The sequence below is a fragment of the Melozone crissalis genome, unplaced genomic scaffold (assembly GCF_028551555.1).
Source record: "Melozone crissalis strain CALT ecotype California unplaced genomic scaffold, PUWL_Pcris_2 ptg000045l_1, whole genome shotgun sequence".
Taxonomy (NCBI): domain Eukaryota; kingdom Metazoa; phylum Chordata; class Aves; order Passeriformes; family Passerellidae; genus Melozone; species Melozone crissalis.
The window spans coordinates 5,934,984-5,951,895 of record NW_026535823.1 but is presented as its reverse complement, the minus strand read 5'-3'; the positions used below and the strand labels follow the sequence as shown (position 1 = coordinate 5,951,895).

At 39.0% G+C, this 16,912-nt stretch overlaps 1 protein-coding gene across 2 annotated transcripts in view; it reads left to right on the top strand.

Moving 5' to 3' along the window:
- Nucleotides 1-9,342, top strand: part of RALGPS2 (Ral GEF with PH domain and SH3 binding motif 2) — a 109,708-nt gene extending 100,366 nt beyond the window's left edge. For both annotated transcript variants that reach the window (XM_054285557.1, XM_054285558.1), the window contains exons 17-19: nucleotides 4,553-4,658; nucleotides 5,829-5,920; nucleotides 7,721-9,342. In XM_054285557.1, the coding sequence (XP_054141532.1) occupies nucleotides 4,553-4,658; nucleotides 5,829-5,920; nucleotides 7,721-7,750 (228 nt within the window). In that variant the 3' untranslated portion in view covers nucleotides 7,751-9,342. The remainder of the gene's footprint in view (nucleotides 1-4,552; nucleotides 4,659-5,828; nucleotides 5,921-7,720) is intronic.
- The last annotated feature ends 7,570 nt before the right edge of the window (nucleotides 9,343-16,912 follow it).

Below are 16,912 nucleotides of genomic sequence, written 5' to 3'. Positions count from 1 at the left end.
ATTCCACCTCATTAAAAGGAAAGAGCAGACTTGTAAGCTCTTATGAGTAGAAATGCAAAGTATTAAAAAATAAGAAGGAACCAGAAGAGAACTTTTGTTGGCATTATGTCACTCACAGCTAGTTGCCTATTTTTTCTGGAAACACTGAGAAATGGAAAAGAAATTTTTGTGGTAATGTCAGACTTTGTGTTCCTGTTACTGCTGTGATTCCTTTGGGCTTTGTGCCAAAATTGCATTTTGTTTTCTTTTAGGAATAGAATGTGTATTTGTAAGTCTCTCTGGTTCACTGTTCTTTACAAAATTATGGAGGATTTTACCAGACTTGTATCTATTTATTCAGAAGCTTTTTCACTCTTCTGTGTTAGCATTTGGAAACAATCTAAATAGCATGCAGGTTTAGAGAATTTGAAAAAATTAGTTAGCAAGGAATTATATTGATTGGAAATTAAGTATATAAATTTTGCATTCTTTACCTGTTTCCTTCAGAATAACAATTTCAATAATTTAAATAGTCTTACCCTTTCTTCAGCAAAAGTAAATGAAAGAAAAAGGGAAACAGTCTGGTACCTGATCCTTCTGAGTCCCTGTTCCTGTAAAAGCCTTTACTTTGCCTGGAAATACAGTCACATCCATTTACAGCGCTCTTTCAGAGATTGTTTTCTAAACCTCTTGAATTGACTTCTGATATTCTCTGAGTCTCTGATATGTTGTGACACCTACAACATCTAAACTGCTGGTGAAGAGAGGCTTAAGAAGCCAAAATCTGTCTCACTTGCTTGTGTGCTTGTGTTTCTTTGTTCAAGAGTGAAAAAAGTGGTTTGTTGTTCCAGCAAACCACTGAGAAAGTTTGCAAACAGAGGTGAGGAGGTGTTGGGGTCCAGGATTTCCCATCTGGAGGCTACCAGCCTCGTGGCTTGCAGAGAATGAGAGGAGTTTGAGCAAGGCAATTCCCAGGAAGAGGAAGAGGAGTGGTAGTCGAAAGCAATGATTGCTGAAGAACATTAATTCCTTTTTAATAGCTGGCTCTATGAAGTTGGCCTGAACTGTCCAGCACAGCCTTGGAATTGGCTGTACACAGCTCATGTCTTGCTTTCAGCTTTTTAGGGTAGCAGACAGGCTCTGTTCTGTTTGTGGATGCCAAGCCTGTTGTGGAGCTCAGCCTCCAATTGGTTTCCCAGGTGCAGTTGAGGTTTATCTATTGTAATAACTGTTTACTACAGTTTGGGTTGTCTTTTATTTAAACAAATAATTTGCAGTGAGTAGTCACAGCAAACCTCTGCTTCAGAGGTTGTTATTATCACAGAGCATGACCTTTATTTTGAAATTAGAGTGGGAAACCTGGTAACTGCTGTTGAGACAGAGGGATTGGTTGCTGGATTCCAGTCCATTAAACAGGCTAATAATAGGTGGTCAGTAACTTGTACAGCTGCTCTGCCTGTGTTGATGGCATAGGTTTCCATCCATTTCACTGCAGATTTATTGTACAGAGCCTCAGCTTTGGTTCTGGAGTCTGTGGAGGTGACTTGTCAAGGGTCATGCTTCAGTTCACGTTTGGTTGCATTTTCAGGAAAAGTTAATCAGGAGAGAATGAGCTGCAGATGGTCAATCATCCCTAGATAGCTAGAGCATGAGTAAATGCTCCAGATACTGTCCAGTAATATTCCCAAGAGTTTCACTCTGCAAAATGAAGAGATCCAAGGCTAGTTTTAGGCTTTGGGGTTTTTTACTTACAGATAAAAAGGATGATGCCATCTACTTTGGAGCAGGTTTCTTTTTCAAAATTTAATACATTGGAGATTTACCTCAGCAAAATATTCCAAGCATCTTCTTGAGCCATTTAAACATCTGTCTTTTCTGCTTCCTTTCTCAAGCCCTCTGTGACATGGAAAGGAACCCTGGCAACAAAAGGCTCAGTCTGCTATATAAAGTTTCCTGGCTGCAGCTCTCAGGGTAAACGTGTCTTGATTACAGGCATGCTTTTGACCATTCTGCTGCTGCAATTGCTCCAGGCAGCTTGGAATGCATCGACACTCAAAGCTCTTCCAGGCTTATAATAGCCAGCTCTTTGGAAAATTACCTCATAAAAATCCCAGAGTAATTTCAGCAAAAGGGGCAAGAAATCCCCTCCCTTTTAGACAGAGACAAGCCAGCTCTTCTCCTGCCTGTGGTCAAAGGCCAAGGAGTGCATCCAGTATTGTGTGCTGCATCTCCTAAGACTAACAGCATAACATCAGCATTGAGTTTAAATAGTGAACAGGTTTCAGTTATTACTACAGTAATGGAGAATTGTCTGTCAATAAGTATGTGAACTTGAGAGCCCAGAAATTTAGTTCAGCACAATATGAGAGGAATGTGTGGACAATGGTTTTATCTTGTATGCTGAAATGGAGCTCACAGAGAAGCCTCTGTGAAAGACTGCAGCACTTGTGCACATTTAGAAAAGGGCAAATAAGCACCTTGAAAAATACACCTGTAAAATAACTGTTTATAGTGATTGGACTGAGAGCCTTGCCAGTTTCTGTGACAACATAGCATGCATGAGAGATTTTTCTGTGTTTGTAGGTGCTTGAAAAGCAACAGAGACTTTTTATGCTTCATGCTTCAGCACAAACCCTCATTAGTTCTAAGTCTTCCATTGCATGCTATAATCAAAATTAGATGGATTTATTTGTAGGGTAGAAAACTTGGTATTTGTGGCTCAGGCATTTCACTAAAATACCCTGGTGAAAAATGTCATTCTGGGAAGGATGATCGGCCACCAAAAAAATTATTTGAATATTATAAATCTGTAGAATCTCAACAGGAGATGTGGAGGAGGAGATTTGTAGGTGCCAAAATGTTAGAGTGAAAAGTCTGTTCACATATTAATTCAGAGTTTTTGATTCAAAGATTTACTTGTAAAAGCCTTTGAGCTCAGAACAACAACAATAACAGCAAAAATCAATTATGTGAAGCCTAGTGCCAGAGCTGTGCAGTTTTCCATGTGTATAATAAGAGTCATTCCAGTGGCCTGTATTACAAAAAGCAAATAGGAACCAGGAACATTAAATTACAATGAAGCTTTCATTCCCTTCATGTTAACAAAGCAAACTTGCTGTTAGCAAGGCTCTGTGCATCAGAGAATGAGCTGCCCTGGGGACTGTGTAAACATGGAATACAAATCCAGCTGAGCACAGGGATGGAAGGCTGACATGTGTTTCTAGAGATGATGGATTGATGCTGGCAGGAAGCACTTTCCTTGTGTGGAGCTTTTCATTTTATGGAGAAGCACCATTATTAACTGATGGTTTGGAGTGAAAAGAAAAGGGAAGGAGCTCTGGCACTTTGGATTGCATGGCAGTGTCACACACTGGATACCTGTTGGGATATACAACCAAGATAGGAAACCCAATGTGCTGTTTCTATGAGACTCTGGAAATAAGTGTTGTTCAAAAGGTACATCTTGATCTATAAGCCATTAAAACTGCTTTGTGACTCAAATTTCCACCTCTGTGAAAAAGACCTATTAATGCTTTAGGACTACTTGGAAGTTTGCATTTTACAGGTCCGTTTTTAGTTTTGTGTCATCATACTTTTTGAGGCAGTGTTGTCAGTGAGTCCATAACAAATCTTTTATATACACTTCCTTTTTTTTAAAGAATTATGAGCTGTATCCTTAACTTTATTCTCTTTTCTTGTCTTTATTACTTCTTTCAGATAAAAAGCCATAATTTTTACTTCAGACTGATACTACTTACTGCCTCCTCAAAGAAATTTCAGTTTCTGTTTGAAAAGGAGTTACAGCCCTCACTGTAATGAAATCTTATCTGATTGAGCTTTATCATTTACCTGCTCCTCTTCTGAGGCCATACCACATCTGTCCACCTCTCTGAGATACTTTAGTGTGTGTATACAAAGAGCCTGGACTCTTAAACTATTTTGAACTTGGTTTAAATACTTTTTCTTTCAATTTCTGTTCTAACATTTGTTCTTTCCAAGTTCAAATGGATTTTAAACTAGGGTTTAAAATGCAGCCAGTTGTGCAGGTCCCAGACAGATAATCTTACCTAGACAATGGTTTCACAGGGTTAGGTGGGATATTAGGGAGAAATTCCTCCCTATGAGGTGGTAAAGCCCTGGCACAGGATACCCAGAGCAGCTGTGGCTGCCCCATCCCTGGAAGTGTCCAAGGCCAGGTTGGACAGGACTTGGAGCACCCTGGTCTGGAGAAAGGTGTCCCTGATCCCTTGATGCTTTAGAACCATACTGTACATTGAAATGTGAACTAATGTGGTGAGGAATGCTGCTGTAATCATGCAGTGCAGATTAGATGTCTAACAAGCTTTTGCAGATTGTGATATTCCTTTTAATTTGTTTTGAGTATATTGTCTTAAGTTCTGTTTGCACTAATTTCATACAACCTTTGTTAATTTTCTTAATCTTGTGAAGTGCTCTGCTTTGTTTGAAGTTACCCAGTCTTTAACACTGAGAGGAAGTGCCCTGCTGGGTGCTGGTTCTGGACAGATCTGGCCTCCCTTTTTAATTCCATTTTCATCCCTGTTTGTGTTTCCAGTTCAAATCCACACCAAGTAAGAGTGTCTCAGTGGTGGGCTGGATGGTGATGATGGCAGATGACCCTGAGCATCCAGATCTCTTCTTATTGACTGATTCTGAGAAGGGTGAGCAGTGCACAGAATAAACATTTTCTTTGCTGAGGTCATTTGTCAGCCACTAAACCAGCAGGTGAAAGGTGACATCCTTCCAGTTTCAGCTGCTGTCCAACATGTCATCATCTCCTTTAGAATGCATGGGAGCAACAGCCCATGGAGAATACTAAGAGTCCTCATTGAGTTGTAAGAACTCTCCAAACTCCTACCAACCCCAGATGTGATTTTAATTGGAAGTATTCATCTAAATTCTTTTAAAATATATTTAGAACACTTAGAGGCATTTTCACATGTGTGAAATCTAAGTAACGATTAAAAAAAAGATTCAGCTAACACTAGCTGCTTGAGAGTCCCTTCTCTCCAAGTGAAAACCAAAACCCAAACCATCTGTTCAAATGTGGTGCTATTACCCTCAGAGATCTTGACTGTTATGTGGAGAATCCTGTGGATCTCCATTACTCCAACACAGTGCTTGCTTTCAGCTGAAACTCTGAAGAAAATGTTACTTTTCCACAGCACTTCAAATTGTGCAGAAAGAACATTATTAGAAGTTCTGAGAAAGGAGCTTAAAATTATTTATTGCTTTGTCTGCTTCAGGTCTTAATACATTTTATTTCCAAACATCTCTCCTAGCACTGCTGATATGAAGTATAAATTGTGAATGCTTGTCAGCTTAAACTCTGCAACAGCAATCTGAAATGTTTTTGTAACACTTGACCTTCCTGAACCCAAACAAGCACTGTGTAACTCCAGCCTGGTCTGAAATGTATCAATACATTTAGGAGTGATTTTCTGATATTTTCAAATGTAGCTTTCCAGGGTGCATTTCAGTGATACCTTGCACTTGTTAAAAAAAAATCATGATATTATAAAGCAGTTACAGTAATGGCAGTGAACAAAACCACTTCTGTTTTGAGAGATATTTTGTTCTTTCCTAGTTGAGACAGGCATTAGTTGGAATCTAGAATGTTGGAAAGGAAGAGAGGAAAGCTGAAACTTTTCTTCAATTGGTCGAGCAATTGCACCTATTCCAGACAAAGTGTAAAGTTATATGGACCATCTATTAATAAATCTTCTCATAATATTTCAATTTAGAAGTACTTGAATGTGGGAAGGATTTAAGTGTTTAAAAAAGAGCACTGTTAATGTTTCTTCATCATTTCTTTTTTTTCTCTTTCTTAGGAAATTCATATAAATTTCAAGCTGGAAACAGAATGAATGCAATGCTCTGGTTTAAACACCTGAGTGCTGCCTGCCAAAGCAACAGACAACAGGTGAGAGCAAGGCAGTGAAATTAAATTAAATTAAATGAGCTTTTAAGAGCTCAGAAGTGATGGATCTTCGAGGTGACCAAGCTGTCACTGAGGGCTCTGTGTGTTCCCTGAGCAGCCTCTCCACCCCTTTCATGTGCTGATGGATTTCCCTTGGCTTTTCTGTTTGGCCCTTTGCAAACAAGTCCTCAGAGCTTCTGGAGTAATGAGGAAAGATTTGGGGCTACCTTGAGACTTATTTAAAGCAATTGGGGAAATGCAAGGAATGCTCTAAAATATCTGAGTGCAGTATTTTTGTCTTGCCTTTTTGAAAAAGGCTGTTGCACAATTATATAAAAAGCCTTGAACTGCAGCATTCAATATCAATTCCAGATAAGTCTCCTGAAGTGCCTTTTTTCAGGTCATGGGCATGCACATTTTCTGCTGTGTATGTATTTTGTATTCCTAAAATGGACAGAAAGTAATTTAGCCCTTGGTACATTTTCCAGTCTTTGAAAGCAAAAGTAGCATTTTCTATTAATCAAAAAGGAAGATAAGACTCCAACCCCTATTAAATGCAGTTGTTGTATAAATTCTTACTGACCTTTTTCATCAGCAAAATCCTTTTTAAGTTACTTTGTCTCCCTGAACTCTTTCTTCTCTTTGCACATTTGTTTATGGAGCTCCCAGAGCAGAAATCCTACTGAATTTCAAGGGGAAACAAAAAGGCTTTTCCTGATCCTTCTGTGCTTTCTTGTTCAATTCTGCCTCTGAGAGAGATCTTAAGAAGTAAGAAGGGTTGCAGAAGCTCCTGTGGAGGTATTTGAGACAGTGCAAAGGAGAGAAATTGTGTTCCTGGCTAGAGAAAGTGGGGAAGGTAGCAAACAGTGGCAAAGAGTTTGCAAGTAAGTGGTGGACAACTGTCCTCTAAAGACAGCTCTGGTTCAGTAAGGGTTGGCAATACTGTTTATTACTGTTAACAGTGTAACTGCCTTAAAAAAATTGGATGTTCAGATGTGTTTTCAATGGAATATAAACACCTAGTCTGTTTAATAGTAATAGCTGAATAACAGTAAGAACTATTTTAATAGATACTATTTGTGATTTTAATGGTGCAGCTTTAGCCCAGTTGAGCATTCTTGCTTCTACAGGGAAATGGTAAATGCAGAGCAAGAAATGCTTGATTCATATCTGCCCAAACTCACCATTTATTGACAGTTGTCAGGAATGTGGTGGCTCTTCAATAACCTGACTAAATGAGAGGTGTTAGTGTCAGACAGGTTCCTGATGGAGGGAAAATGGGGATATAAAATAATATATTACAAACATTAGCTTTAATCTCTTCATGAGTGATAGCTGCAACAGGCATTCAGGTTTGGTATGGGAAAAACCAAAGAATTGTTCATGCCTTTTTTTTTTTTATTAGTTTTAAAAAGACCAAGGGGCCTACATCAATCACTGATCTGTGTGCCAAGAATTTTCTAGCTGGGGCTCAGGTGAGAGGGTTCTCCTTGTCTAGCAGAGCTGAGATTAATCATGTTAAGGTTGTTTTGATGACAAATCTTAAATGTCATCAAAATTAAGAAGTTCTACAACCATGTAAGAAAATGGTAACCCTCACAGGAGTTTAATATTTTTATTATACCCGGTGTTTCTGCGCCTCTAAGTATATTTTTCCTGCTGGATGATAGCTGCATTCCTTCTCCCTTTTTTTGAAGACAGAATGATGTGCATTTCAACAAGGTGTCTAGTCTGTGAAACAGTTGAATGCAAGAAACTACTACCTGCAGTAAATTCTTCTATCATTTATATTTTTGTTTTCAGGTTCCTGCCAACTTGATGACCTTTGAATAACAGGCAAATTCAAAACAATAAAAAAGGACAATTTGAACCATCTCATAATTGAGAACAAGGTCCTAATGAAAAATGTGCCAGCTGTATTCTGTGCCAGAACAGAACCTGTCAACTCGATCTCTGAACTCTGGAGCCCTGAACAAAACCACTAAAGGTTGGGGAGTGGAGTTCCCCAAAATTAAAAATGGAGTTGCAACATGAATTGCCATGGACCATGCTTCATTATGTTCTGAGAACTGACCTGTGGAAACCACTGCCTTAAAGAGTGAAAGGAAAAACAACATGAAACACCAAATAGTGTGTGTGAAACTTCTGGCGGTGCTGTGCTTGAGTTAAATAGATTGTAGCTAGTTTTGAGTTTCTTTTAACTTTATACTAATTTTGAAAATAACTCACCTTTTTAGGCATTCTTAAGAAAACAGGTAAACTGGTATTTAAGAGTTGTATCAAAAGCTGTGTATGAACCAGGTAAAAGGTACTACATGTTCTGGAGATGTTGTTTAGGCCTTCCCAGGAGTCCTGGAGGGGAGCTTGTCCCAGGCACACGGCCTGGAGCAGTGTTATTTCTCTCAGACCTGTAAGAAAGGCAACACAGCTGCAAGTTCAGAGCAGCACTGAGCTTGCAAACCTTGGTCCTGTGTGGGAGCCAGACTCCGACAGGGGCACAGAGCTGAGCCAAAAATCAGTTTGGTACGTTTAGCCCTAATTCCTGGTGAAAAACACATATTTGGGGCAGTCAGGGGGGTGTGTGTATGAGACAAAACTGAAAGCACTGTTGGGTCAGAACTGAGTGTTTTCATCCCATGTGTTTCTATGCCTGTGACTCCTTCTCAGAGAAGCTGAATGACAAAACACCAACACCTGGGTACAGCTCACTGAGATGTTTGACTTTGGGTATCTGCTAATTATCAGTTAGGGACCACTGTTAGTGTGTGGTGTTTCATAATATCACTTCAGATGGACATTTTAAAAAGATAGAGGCACAATTTCAAGCTTTCATGTTCTCATTTGGCAATAATTGATTTTAGTATCTGTCTCGGTCAAAGTAGTTGACGTTGTGTGGTGTTGATAACATGGCCTAAAGCAGACCTTACATACAGGAGCTCTTTTGATCTTCAGGCAATTAACTAATTTATTAGAAGGTAGGATAACCTAAGGAGAGAAAAGGTGTGGGGCCATCAAAATTCCATCCTTGACAGGAATCATTCTTGGTCACTGAAATTACTCACAGAGAAAAACATAATGGTTGTAAAAAGGGAGCTGTGCTTTATGTGTGTGTTTGATGCTTAAGACTTTGATTCTTGCTTTATTGGGGTTTCCTTGACGTCACCTACTTTCCTGGATGATTGGTCTTTCTTTAATCTTCAAAAATATGATCTTTGTAAAGCAAGGAAACATTGTCCAAAATATGACTCTGATATTGGAGCTTTGAAGTCTGTGAAAAAGTAGTAACTGTTCCGTTGACATTGTGGTTTAGTGACCGTAAATATGCTTGCAGATTCCACCATGAATTCTCCTTTTTAAACAGAAACAAGCTACCTACCAGTCTGTTTCAGAGTTCTCTGACTATCTAATAAAGGTTTCTACTAGTAGTTGTTATTTTGAAAATGTAGAGTTTGTTTATTGCATCTGAGTAGAAGCCTATAAATTCACATTTGAGGGGTTTTTTTTCCAGAGTCAAATTAATCATGTAATGGAAATGATTAATTTTTGATTTCTGGCAGGCAAAAGGAAAGGTAATCCAGTCTCACAGTAAACAAAACAAAACACAAAAACCCCAACCACTTGTAATGTAAAGGGTAATAGGGTGGTTTATGTTTCCAAGAATTGTTCTGAATTGGCTCTTGGTAGAAAGAAAAACAGTAGAAGGATGCTTCTGTTGGAATTACACCACAAGGACTATGAGAATTTGGCTCCCCTTGCAGTTCTTTTGTTGCTGTTTTTTATGTGGGGAATGAAGTCTGTTCTGAAGTCATGAATTTTGGGAAGGGGTTTCTTGTGCTGAATCCCTCTGCAATTCACACATCTCCCAGGTTTACCCACTTTGGGTGTATAGTAAAGACAACATCCTGACAGCCAGCAGTGTTACTTTAGTAGAATTTGCACAACTTCAGTTTGGGTTTTTTCCATTTTCAAACTTATCTATTGTGATTTCTTCTCAATGACTGTTTGTTTGGGGTTTTTTTAACAATTTGTGTCCTTTTTTTAAGCATTGTGGATAATAGCCTGTAGATTTTGAATTTTTAAATAAGCTATTCTAGGTTCATTGCAGCATAACTGTGTCTGTTCTTTTGTTAGTGAAAGGAAAGATGCAACTGGGAGCCACAGCCTGACAGCCCTCAGCTTTGCTAAGGACAGAGCCAGGTCAGGACGTGTCATTTATCACTGGACTTTTGCATTTTTCCAGCTGTTTTCAGTTTGGTTTTTATGGTAGGAGGATGGTGGGGAAAAGAATTCACAAATTATCCTTTAATGAATTGCTGATACCAGCTTTCATTGTCCTTGGGCCTCCTACTCTTCCTTGTTCTCTGCCCTCAGATCTGCTGGTTTTTTGTGGGAGAGATTGAGTAGTATGGGAGGAGTTTCTTTAAATGTGTAGCCAGGATAACTGGAGTGAGTAATGACAACACAGGAAGTATTTTTGGCACTTGTCACAGTGAGTAGTTCAGAACTTTCCCTTTGTTTATGGCCACGTAGTCCTGCACAAACACTGACATTTCTAGAGCTTGAGCTAAATGGTGCTCACAAAGAGGTGCTGGGTTTGCTCCCTCAGGGAGAGCTGCCTCAGCTAAGCTGTGGAAAGACTCAGACAAGTTAAATGACATACTGTAAAGAATGTACTAATGCTCTTTCTTAAAAAAAAAAGGAGTTTAAAAAGTTAATTAAATGAAAGTATTGCTGAGAAAACAAGGAGAGCAGCGAGCTCATGGTGTTCAGGTAAGGCTGTCGCCCAGACTGCTTCAGACAGTTGGCAGTTTCTCTTTGATTTTCTTTTTAATGTCTTGCTCTAATTGTTTATCTTGTTAATAAGTGCTGAACCACTTCAGCTAATATTTGTCACTTTATCCCTTAATGTTTTGATTTTGAAGCTAAAGATGCCCCTTGCAATTCCTTGTTTTGGCTGCATTTCAGCAAAGATTATTTAGAGTAGCTCTTCTAGCAAGACTTCAAATATGAATGTTAATTATCTGCTGACTGATAACCAGCCTTTTAGCTAAACTAAAAGTTTTGGGAAAGATTAAACAACAGGGAATGTCTGGTTTATGAAATTGGTGCATTGCATTAAAAATATATAACACTGCACTGCTTAGGGTTAACTTTTATCTAATTAATCTCTGCTACTTTTGGCTAGGATTTTCAAACCTGATTTCTATTCCAGTGCCCTTTAAAGCAAATAATTTTTATAACTTTTATTTTTAAAACATTCTGGTAGTTTGAATAAACATAGCTCAGCTCAGACACTTTTTCATTTTTAGATGTCTATTTTATGCCAGAGGAGTATTACTCAAGCTGTTATGATTCAGTAAGTATTTAGGTGCACATTATAGGCATTAAAACTACAAATACTAAATGAGTCACCTAAATACTTAATGAATGAGCTTTAGCACCCTGCTTTAAAATCATGTTTAGAGAAGCATGCACATTGGAAAACATATTGGAAACAAAAGGAAGCATAAAAAAATACAGCAGGGTTTTATTAGTTTTCTACTCCTCACTAGGAATAAATTCATCAAATTTAATGCTTCTTGCAACATCAGCCTCCTGTATTTGCATTCTGTATTTTCAACACTAGTCCTCCTCTATTGGTATCAGACCAAACACATGGTGACAGCAAATCTCTCTCTCCCAGCAGAAGCAGTTGCAGGTTTTTGTGCTGCTGAGGCACATGAGAAGCAGAGGTCTCTTTTGACAAAAGGCAAGTTGATCTTATGGTTTTGATTAACTGTAACAAATATTGTCCAAATGAAGGGAAAAAACATGGGATGCTTTTTCTTCTGGCTGTGTCAGTGGCCTTTTTTTTCATTACTTGTCCTTTTAAATTGTTTGGTATTCTAACTCACCAACACTAGTAGTTCCAACCTTATTCATGGCCAGCTCTTAGTGCTGCCTGCTGTATAAAAACCCCAAGGCTGGTACTAAATCCCATCAGTGAATTGTCTGTTCATCCTACAAGGAGACAGCTGTGAAAGTTTTATTATTATTCTTTAATAGTAGCCTTTTCCTTTAATTTTTCTCTAAAAGCAGGTTGCTCATAAGGTGATTTGGCTTGGGAAAGTTGCCATCAAAAGGATCTGTGTGAGTGGACATAGAATTCTTTGCTAGGGGTTATGCCTTCTTTTACAAACCATCATTCTGATTTGTAGTGCATGAGGAGGGTGAGTGCTTGGATTGGAGCAGGGCTTCTGTCAGTGCCTTATTATGAACTTGAAGACCAATTCCTTTATTTCAGTGGTGAGTCCCACCATGGCAGACTTGCAGGCTGTGTCCTCAGTGTTCCAAGGGGTGACATTCCTGACAGCCACTGCATTTCTGCAGCAGTCACTTGTTTTGGTCAGTGTAAAATAGCTGTGGCTTCAGTTGCTTTAGTATTATTTCTGTCTTTGAATAGCCTCTTTTTAGGAAAAAATGCAGAGGTTTCTGGTAGCTTGGGCTTGTTCAACTTTTATCAGAAGTAGCTCAGACCTCTTAAAAATTAACTTATTTTTATTTTGGTATGTCTCTTGAGTAGATTTAGTGAAGGGGGGGAAATGAAGAGCATAGTCCAAGTCATGGTCTAGACCACATGAGCTCAGGAGCTCTCATTGTTAGAAAGGAGCTTGCTTTGTCTGTCCCACTCTGATACAAACACTGAGGAGCATTCTTAGGAGGCAATTTATCTTGCAAGCTTTTTGTTATAAATAAACACCACAGGAAAAAACTGTTTGGGGAAAGAGGAGGCTTAGCTAAATCTCAATATCCCAAAAGCTCAGTTTTGTATGTTGTATTTCTGGTGCCAACACTGTGTAGGGAGCACTGTCCTTCACTGAAACAACTGCTAGAGACTGTTTTAGCAGCAAAGACTTCAGAAGCTTTGGAAGGGGAAATGAAAGAAAGAATGTGTTGTTCTTAAGCAAGTAAATATTTGTTTTCCTGGAATATATCCTTATAAAAACACAGCAGTTTTACTATAGTCTTTTTATAAATTCAGATGTTGGAAGGCTAATTTGAAAATTAATCTTCCTCTTTCTAAGAATACTCAAAGAGAGCAGAAAAGTCAGAAGAGAAAATACAAATTACTTGGTGTAGCTCTGGCTGTTGCAGAGCTGAGCTGACAAGTTTTCTCCAAGTTACTGAGTTGCTAAGGAAAAGAAGGTGTATAAAAACTAGTGAAATGCAAATTCCTGCAGATCATGGCACAGTTCTGGCTGGTAGCCTGGTCTTGCTCTTGAGTGACTAAAATCACCATAAATACTCTGTTTCCTTTGTGTGTTTGATTATTATTATTTCTTTTTATTTGGGTGGGTTCTGGCCTTAATGTGTGTTTGCTGAAGTAATTTCTTACCATTCCAAAGCTGTTCACAGCTGAAACTGCAAAGCAGACAAGCAGTATAAATCAATTCAATGTTGAAATAAAGGGTTCTGGGGTGCCTGGTTTACTGGCACTTCTGGCTCCTTGTGTGCAGGAGAGTATCCATTCAAAAACTACTGTACTGGAGTGGGAGAAGCACCAGGAAACATGGAAGTGTTTTATAATAATCCTGTAAGGACCAGCCATCCCTGGAAGGGGGATCAAGGTGTCATGCAGTAAACACAAGCCATTTTTAATGTTCCTTGCTGGTGTGAGGCATTCCAGGGATGGAGGGATTGCACTATGATCTCTCTGAGTGATGTGCAGTTTGGCTGTCCTCAAGCCTCTTCCTTCACCTTTTTTAATACTTTGTTCTCTGTGTGTGTGTGTGTGAAAATTGTGTGTTTGCATAAGCTAGTTTAATTGAATTTAAGAACAGGTTTCAAAAATCTTTCCTACTGAAATAAATGATTTAAAAGATGGCCTGTGTCTGAGGTTTTAATTTCTCCTTTAAAAAACTGCATCCAAACTCCAGCTAGGTGTAATCTGACTGTCTTTTGGAATGGTGCTGAGATCAGCTGGAATTTTAGTGGCATTTTTCAATGAACCTTTGAAATGAAACATGTAAAGATACCATTGTCCACTGGTGCAAAGGAAATCTAAAGACTAGCAGGGAAGTACAGTTCATTGAAGAGATGGAAGTCTGGTCTCAGAGATCTTTCTGTTAAATGATGTGGTTTTTCTCTCCTTGGTAGTTTATCAGATTTTTTTTTTTGTCTGTTGCTTCTATACTTAAAGCTGTGGTAAATTTAAACTCACTGAAAGCAGTCATCAGGCAGATTGGCTCTTAAGGAGCAACTACATGGAAGAGAAATTGAAAATGAAGAATGGATGAATAGCATGCAAAGTCTTGTATTTCCTTAGCTGTGTGTTTGGTGTTGCTTCCCTACTCTCTGTGCCTTTGTAATGCTGTGAAGCCTTACTGATCATACAGCCCTGGGGGAAATGCTGTGAAATGCTTGTCAGAATGTGAGCCTTGGGCTCCTTCACCTTTCCTCCTTAATGGAACCATTCATTTCAAATGTATTTACAAAGAGAGAAGGAATAAAGTAGATTTTTGTAACCCCCTCCTTTTTCTTATTTCCAGATTACTGAGTTTGAGAAATGCTTTCTGCTCAATAGTGTGAAAAGAAATACAAAATTAATGAGCTGGTGACCTTGTCTCTCTCTCCCTCTCTCTCCTTCTCTCTCCCCCTCTCTCCTTCTCTCTCCTTCTCTCTCCTCTCTCATCCTCCCCTTTTCAAAGATGCTCATTTCATAGCAAACATTTTCAGGTAAGCTGCTTTATTAACTCAGAAGCTGACTCCAGACTCTGCAAGGTGGGAGGCACAGAGCAAAGAGGTTCTTGTTTCAGATCCTTCTTGGAAAAGACTTTCTCTCACTTGTTTGAGCTGCTTCTCTGTCCACAGCAGTTCCAAGTGATTCCAAGTCAGGCTCTGTTTTCATCCTTGACTTTGTCAGTCAGGTTCTCCCTTGCCTTTAGATATTGAAAGGCTGTAGCAGCTCTGCAGAGCCTGATAGAACTGGCTGGAGTGACAACCTTCAGTGTATTTTTTAATTTTAACTTTTTTCCAAGTCAAGGATCATGTCAAGGACTCCTTTTGCCCCTTTCCTTATGTTCTTGCCTCTCAGGCTGCTGTGTACATTTGGAGATGGCCTCCAAATCCACAGAGTGAGAAGAGAGGTGTGGGAAAGGCATCTGATCCCTTCCTTGCTTCCCAACTGGAATGATTTTATTTCCAGATACACTTCTGCTCTTTCCCCAGGTGTGTATGCTGAATCCACCAAATGAATGTTCTTTGTGAAACTGGAAGATTTGAAAGAATTGAAATTGCCTTGATTTTGTAATTTCATCTTCAGTTTGCCTTTTTTTTCCTTTTGCATGGGAAGAAGCCACAGTGCTGGGGGAGGGATTCACATCTGTGGGAAAAGCAGAGAAACCAGACCACAGAAGTATGAAATAACCCAGCTGGAAGAAGATGATCTTTTCCTCTTTTTGAATATTAGTTTTTTAAGTGAGAATGTTAGGTAACAAAAATGTGAGCAGAAGACAGCCAGATGTAAACAGATGATACTGTTTTGGCACAGCCTACATGCTTTCACAGAACAGAGTAGGGTTATGGTTTTTATATCAACAAATAAATTGAATACAGAAGATTGAATCCGTGCTCATAACTTGTGAGTAATGTTTTTCTTAGTTTTATTAGCTTTTTGCTTTAATTGAGCATTTATACTGAAGCATCCTTACATGGGTAATGCTTATCTTTACCTCATTCAGTTGCTCATTTTTAGTTCAGTTTGGTGCTTAAGGACAAAATGTAGATCCAAAATAAAACCTGCTTGTCTCCCTGAGCTGCTACAGGAGACTGTGCAAAACTTGCCTTTTCTGAATGTCTTTGTCTTGTTCTGTAAGAGAAGTGGTTTTTCTGTGATGTGTTTAGTGTGATAGAGCATGTCAAGCACCTGATGAATAATTCCAGTGTATAAGATGACATTGTTTTAATTCTAAAACATTGGAAAGAGCCTGCTCAAAGGAGACCTGCAAAGAGCAAAATAAAAGCATATTTTTTCAGGTTAAAAAAGTGTGAGGTTTATGTGTGTCAAAACACAAAGTGAGTCCAAGCATTTATTAAGCTAAAGAGAAACCTCATACAAGAGCACAGCCAGCAGCAAAGTGCTAATTTCTCTTTCATTTTCTTTTCAGGTAGGAAAATGTGTCACTTTCATTGAGGAAAAGGGATAAGGAGCTGAATTGTTCTAAGGTCAAAGAGAGCAGCTAAACCTTTGACCAAAGCACTGCTTGTTGGAGATGGCACGAGACAGCCAAGGGTAAACTGTGGCCTGTGTTTCTCACTGCCTGACTCTGCAGATCTGCTGCAGGGTTCCAGAGTGACTGGAATATGAAACAGCTCATGAGAGGAGGGAGCCATTCCCTCATTCAGGAGCAGTCCCAAAGCAGTGGCTCAGGGACAAACTGATGGTGGTGGGAGTAGCTCAGTAATGTGTCGTGGTAGAGCTGGGAAAAGCAAATGCAAGCCCTGAGTTCTTAGTGCTGGAACAACAGGATTCTCTTTAATGAGTATAAACATGAATCTGAGACTTACTCAAAGCAAGACAGTCAAAATGGGCTAATTATGATCTATTATAATTTCTTGATTTGGACATATTTGGTGTTGGCAAGCATTTCATGAACTGATTAGAATTGCATATCCAAAATACTGTGTATAGGAGTTACCAAACCTGAGTCACTCTCACCTCAGTAATCAGGTCCCCATCAGTATTAAATTCTGTGCTGTTACACCAGTGCTGCTTTTGTTCTAATTCCCTGTCTCTGACACCTGTATCTGAGGCTTCAGAAGTAAACATACAGTGAGGGAACTTTTAGCCAGGTAAGTTCTGACTCCTAATGACTTGTGTGTATTGAAAGCTTTATAGTTTCATTTTCTCAATTTCATTCAATAGGATAATGGCTCAATAGTGAAAATGTTCCTACAAATCTTTTGGTTTCTTTGAAAAGAAGCTGTAAGATGATAAAGAGCAGAAGGAATGTGGTA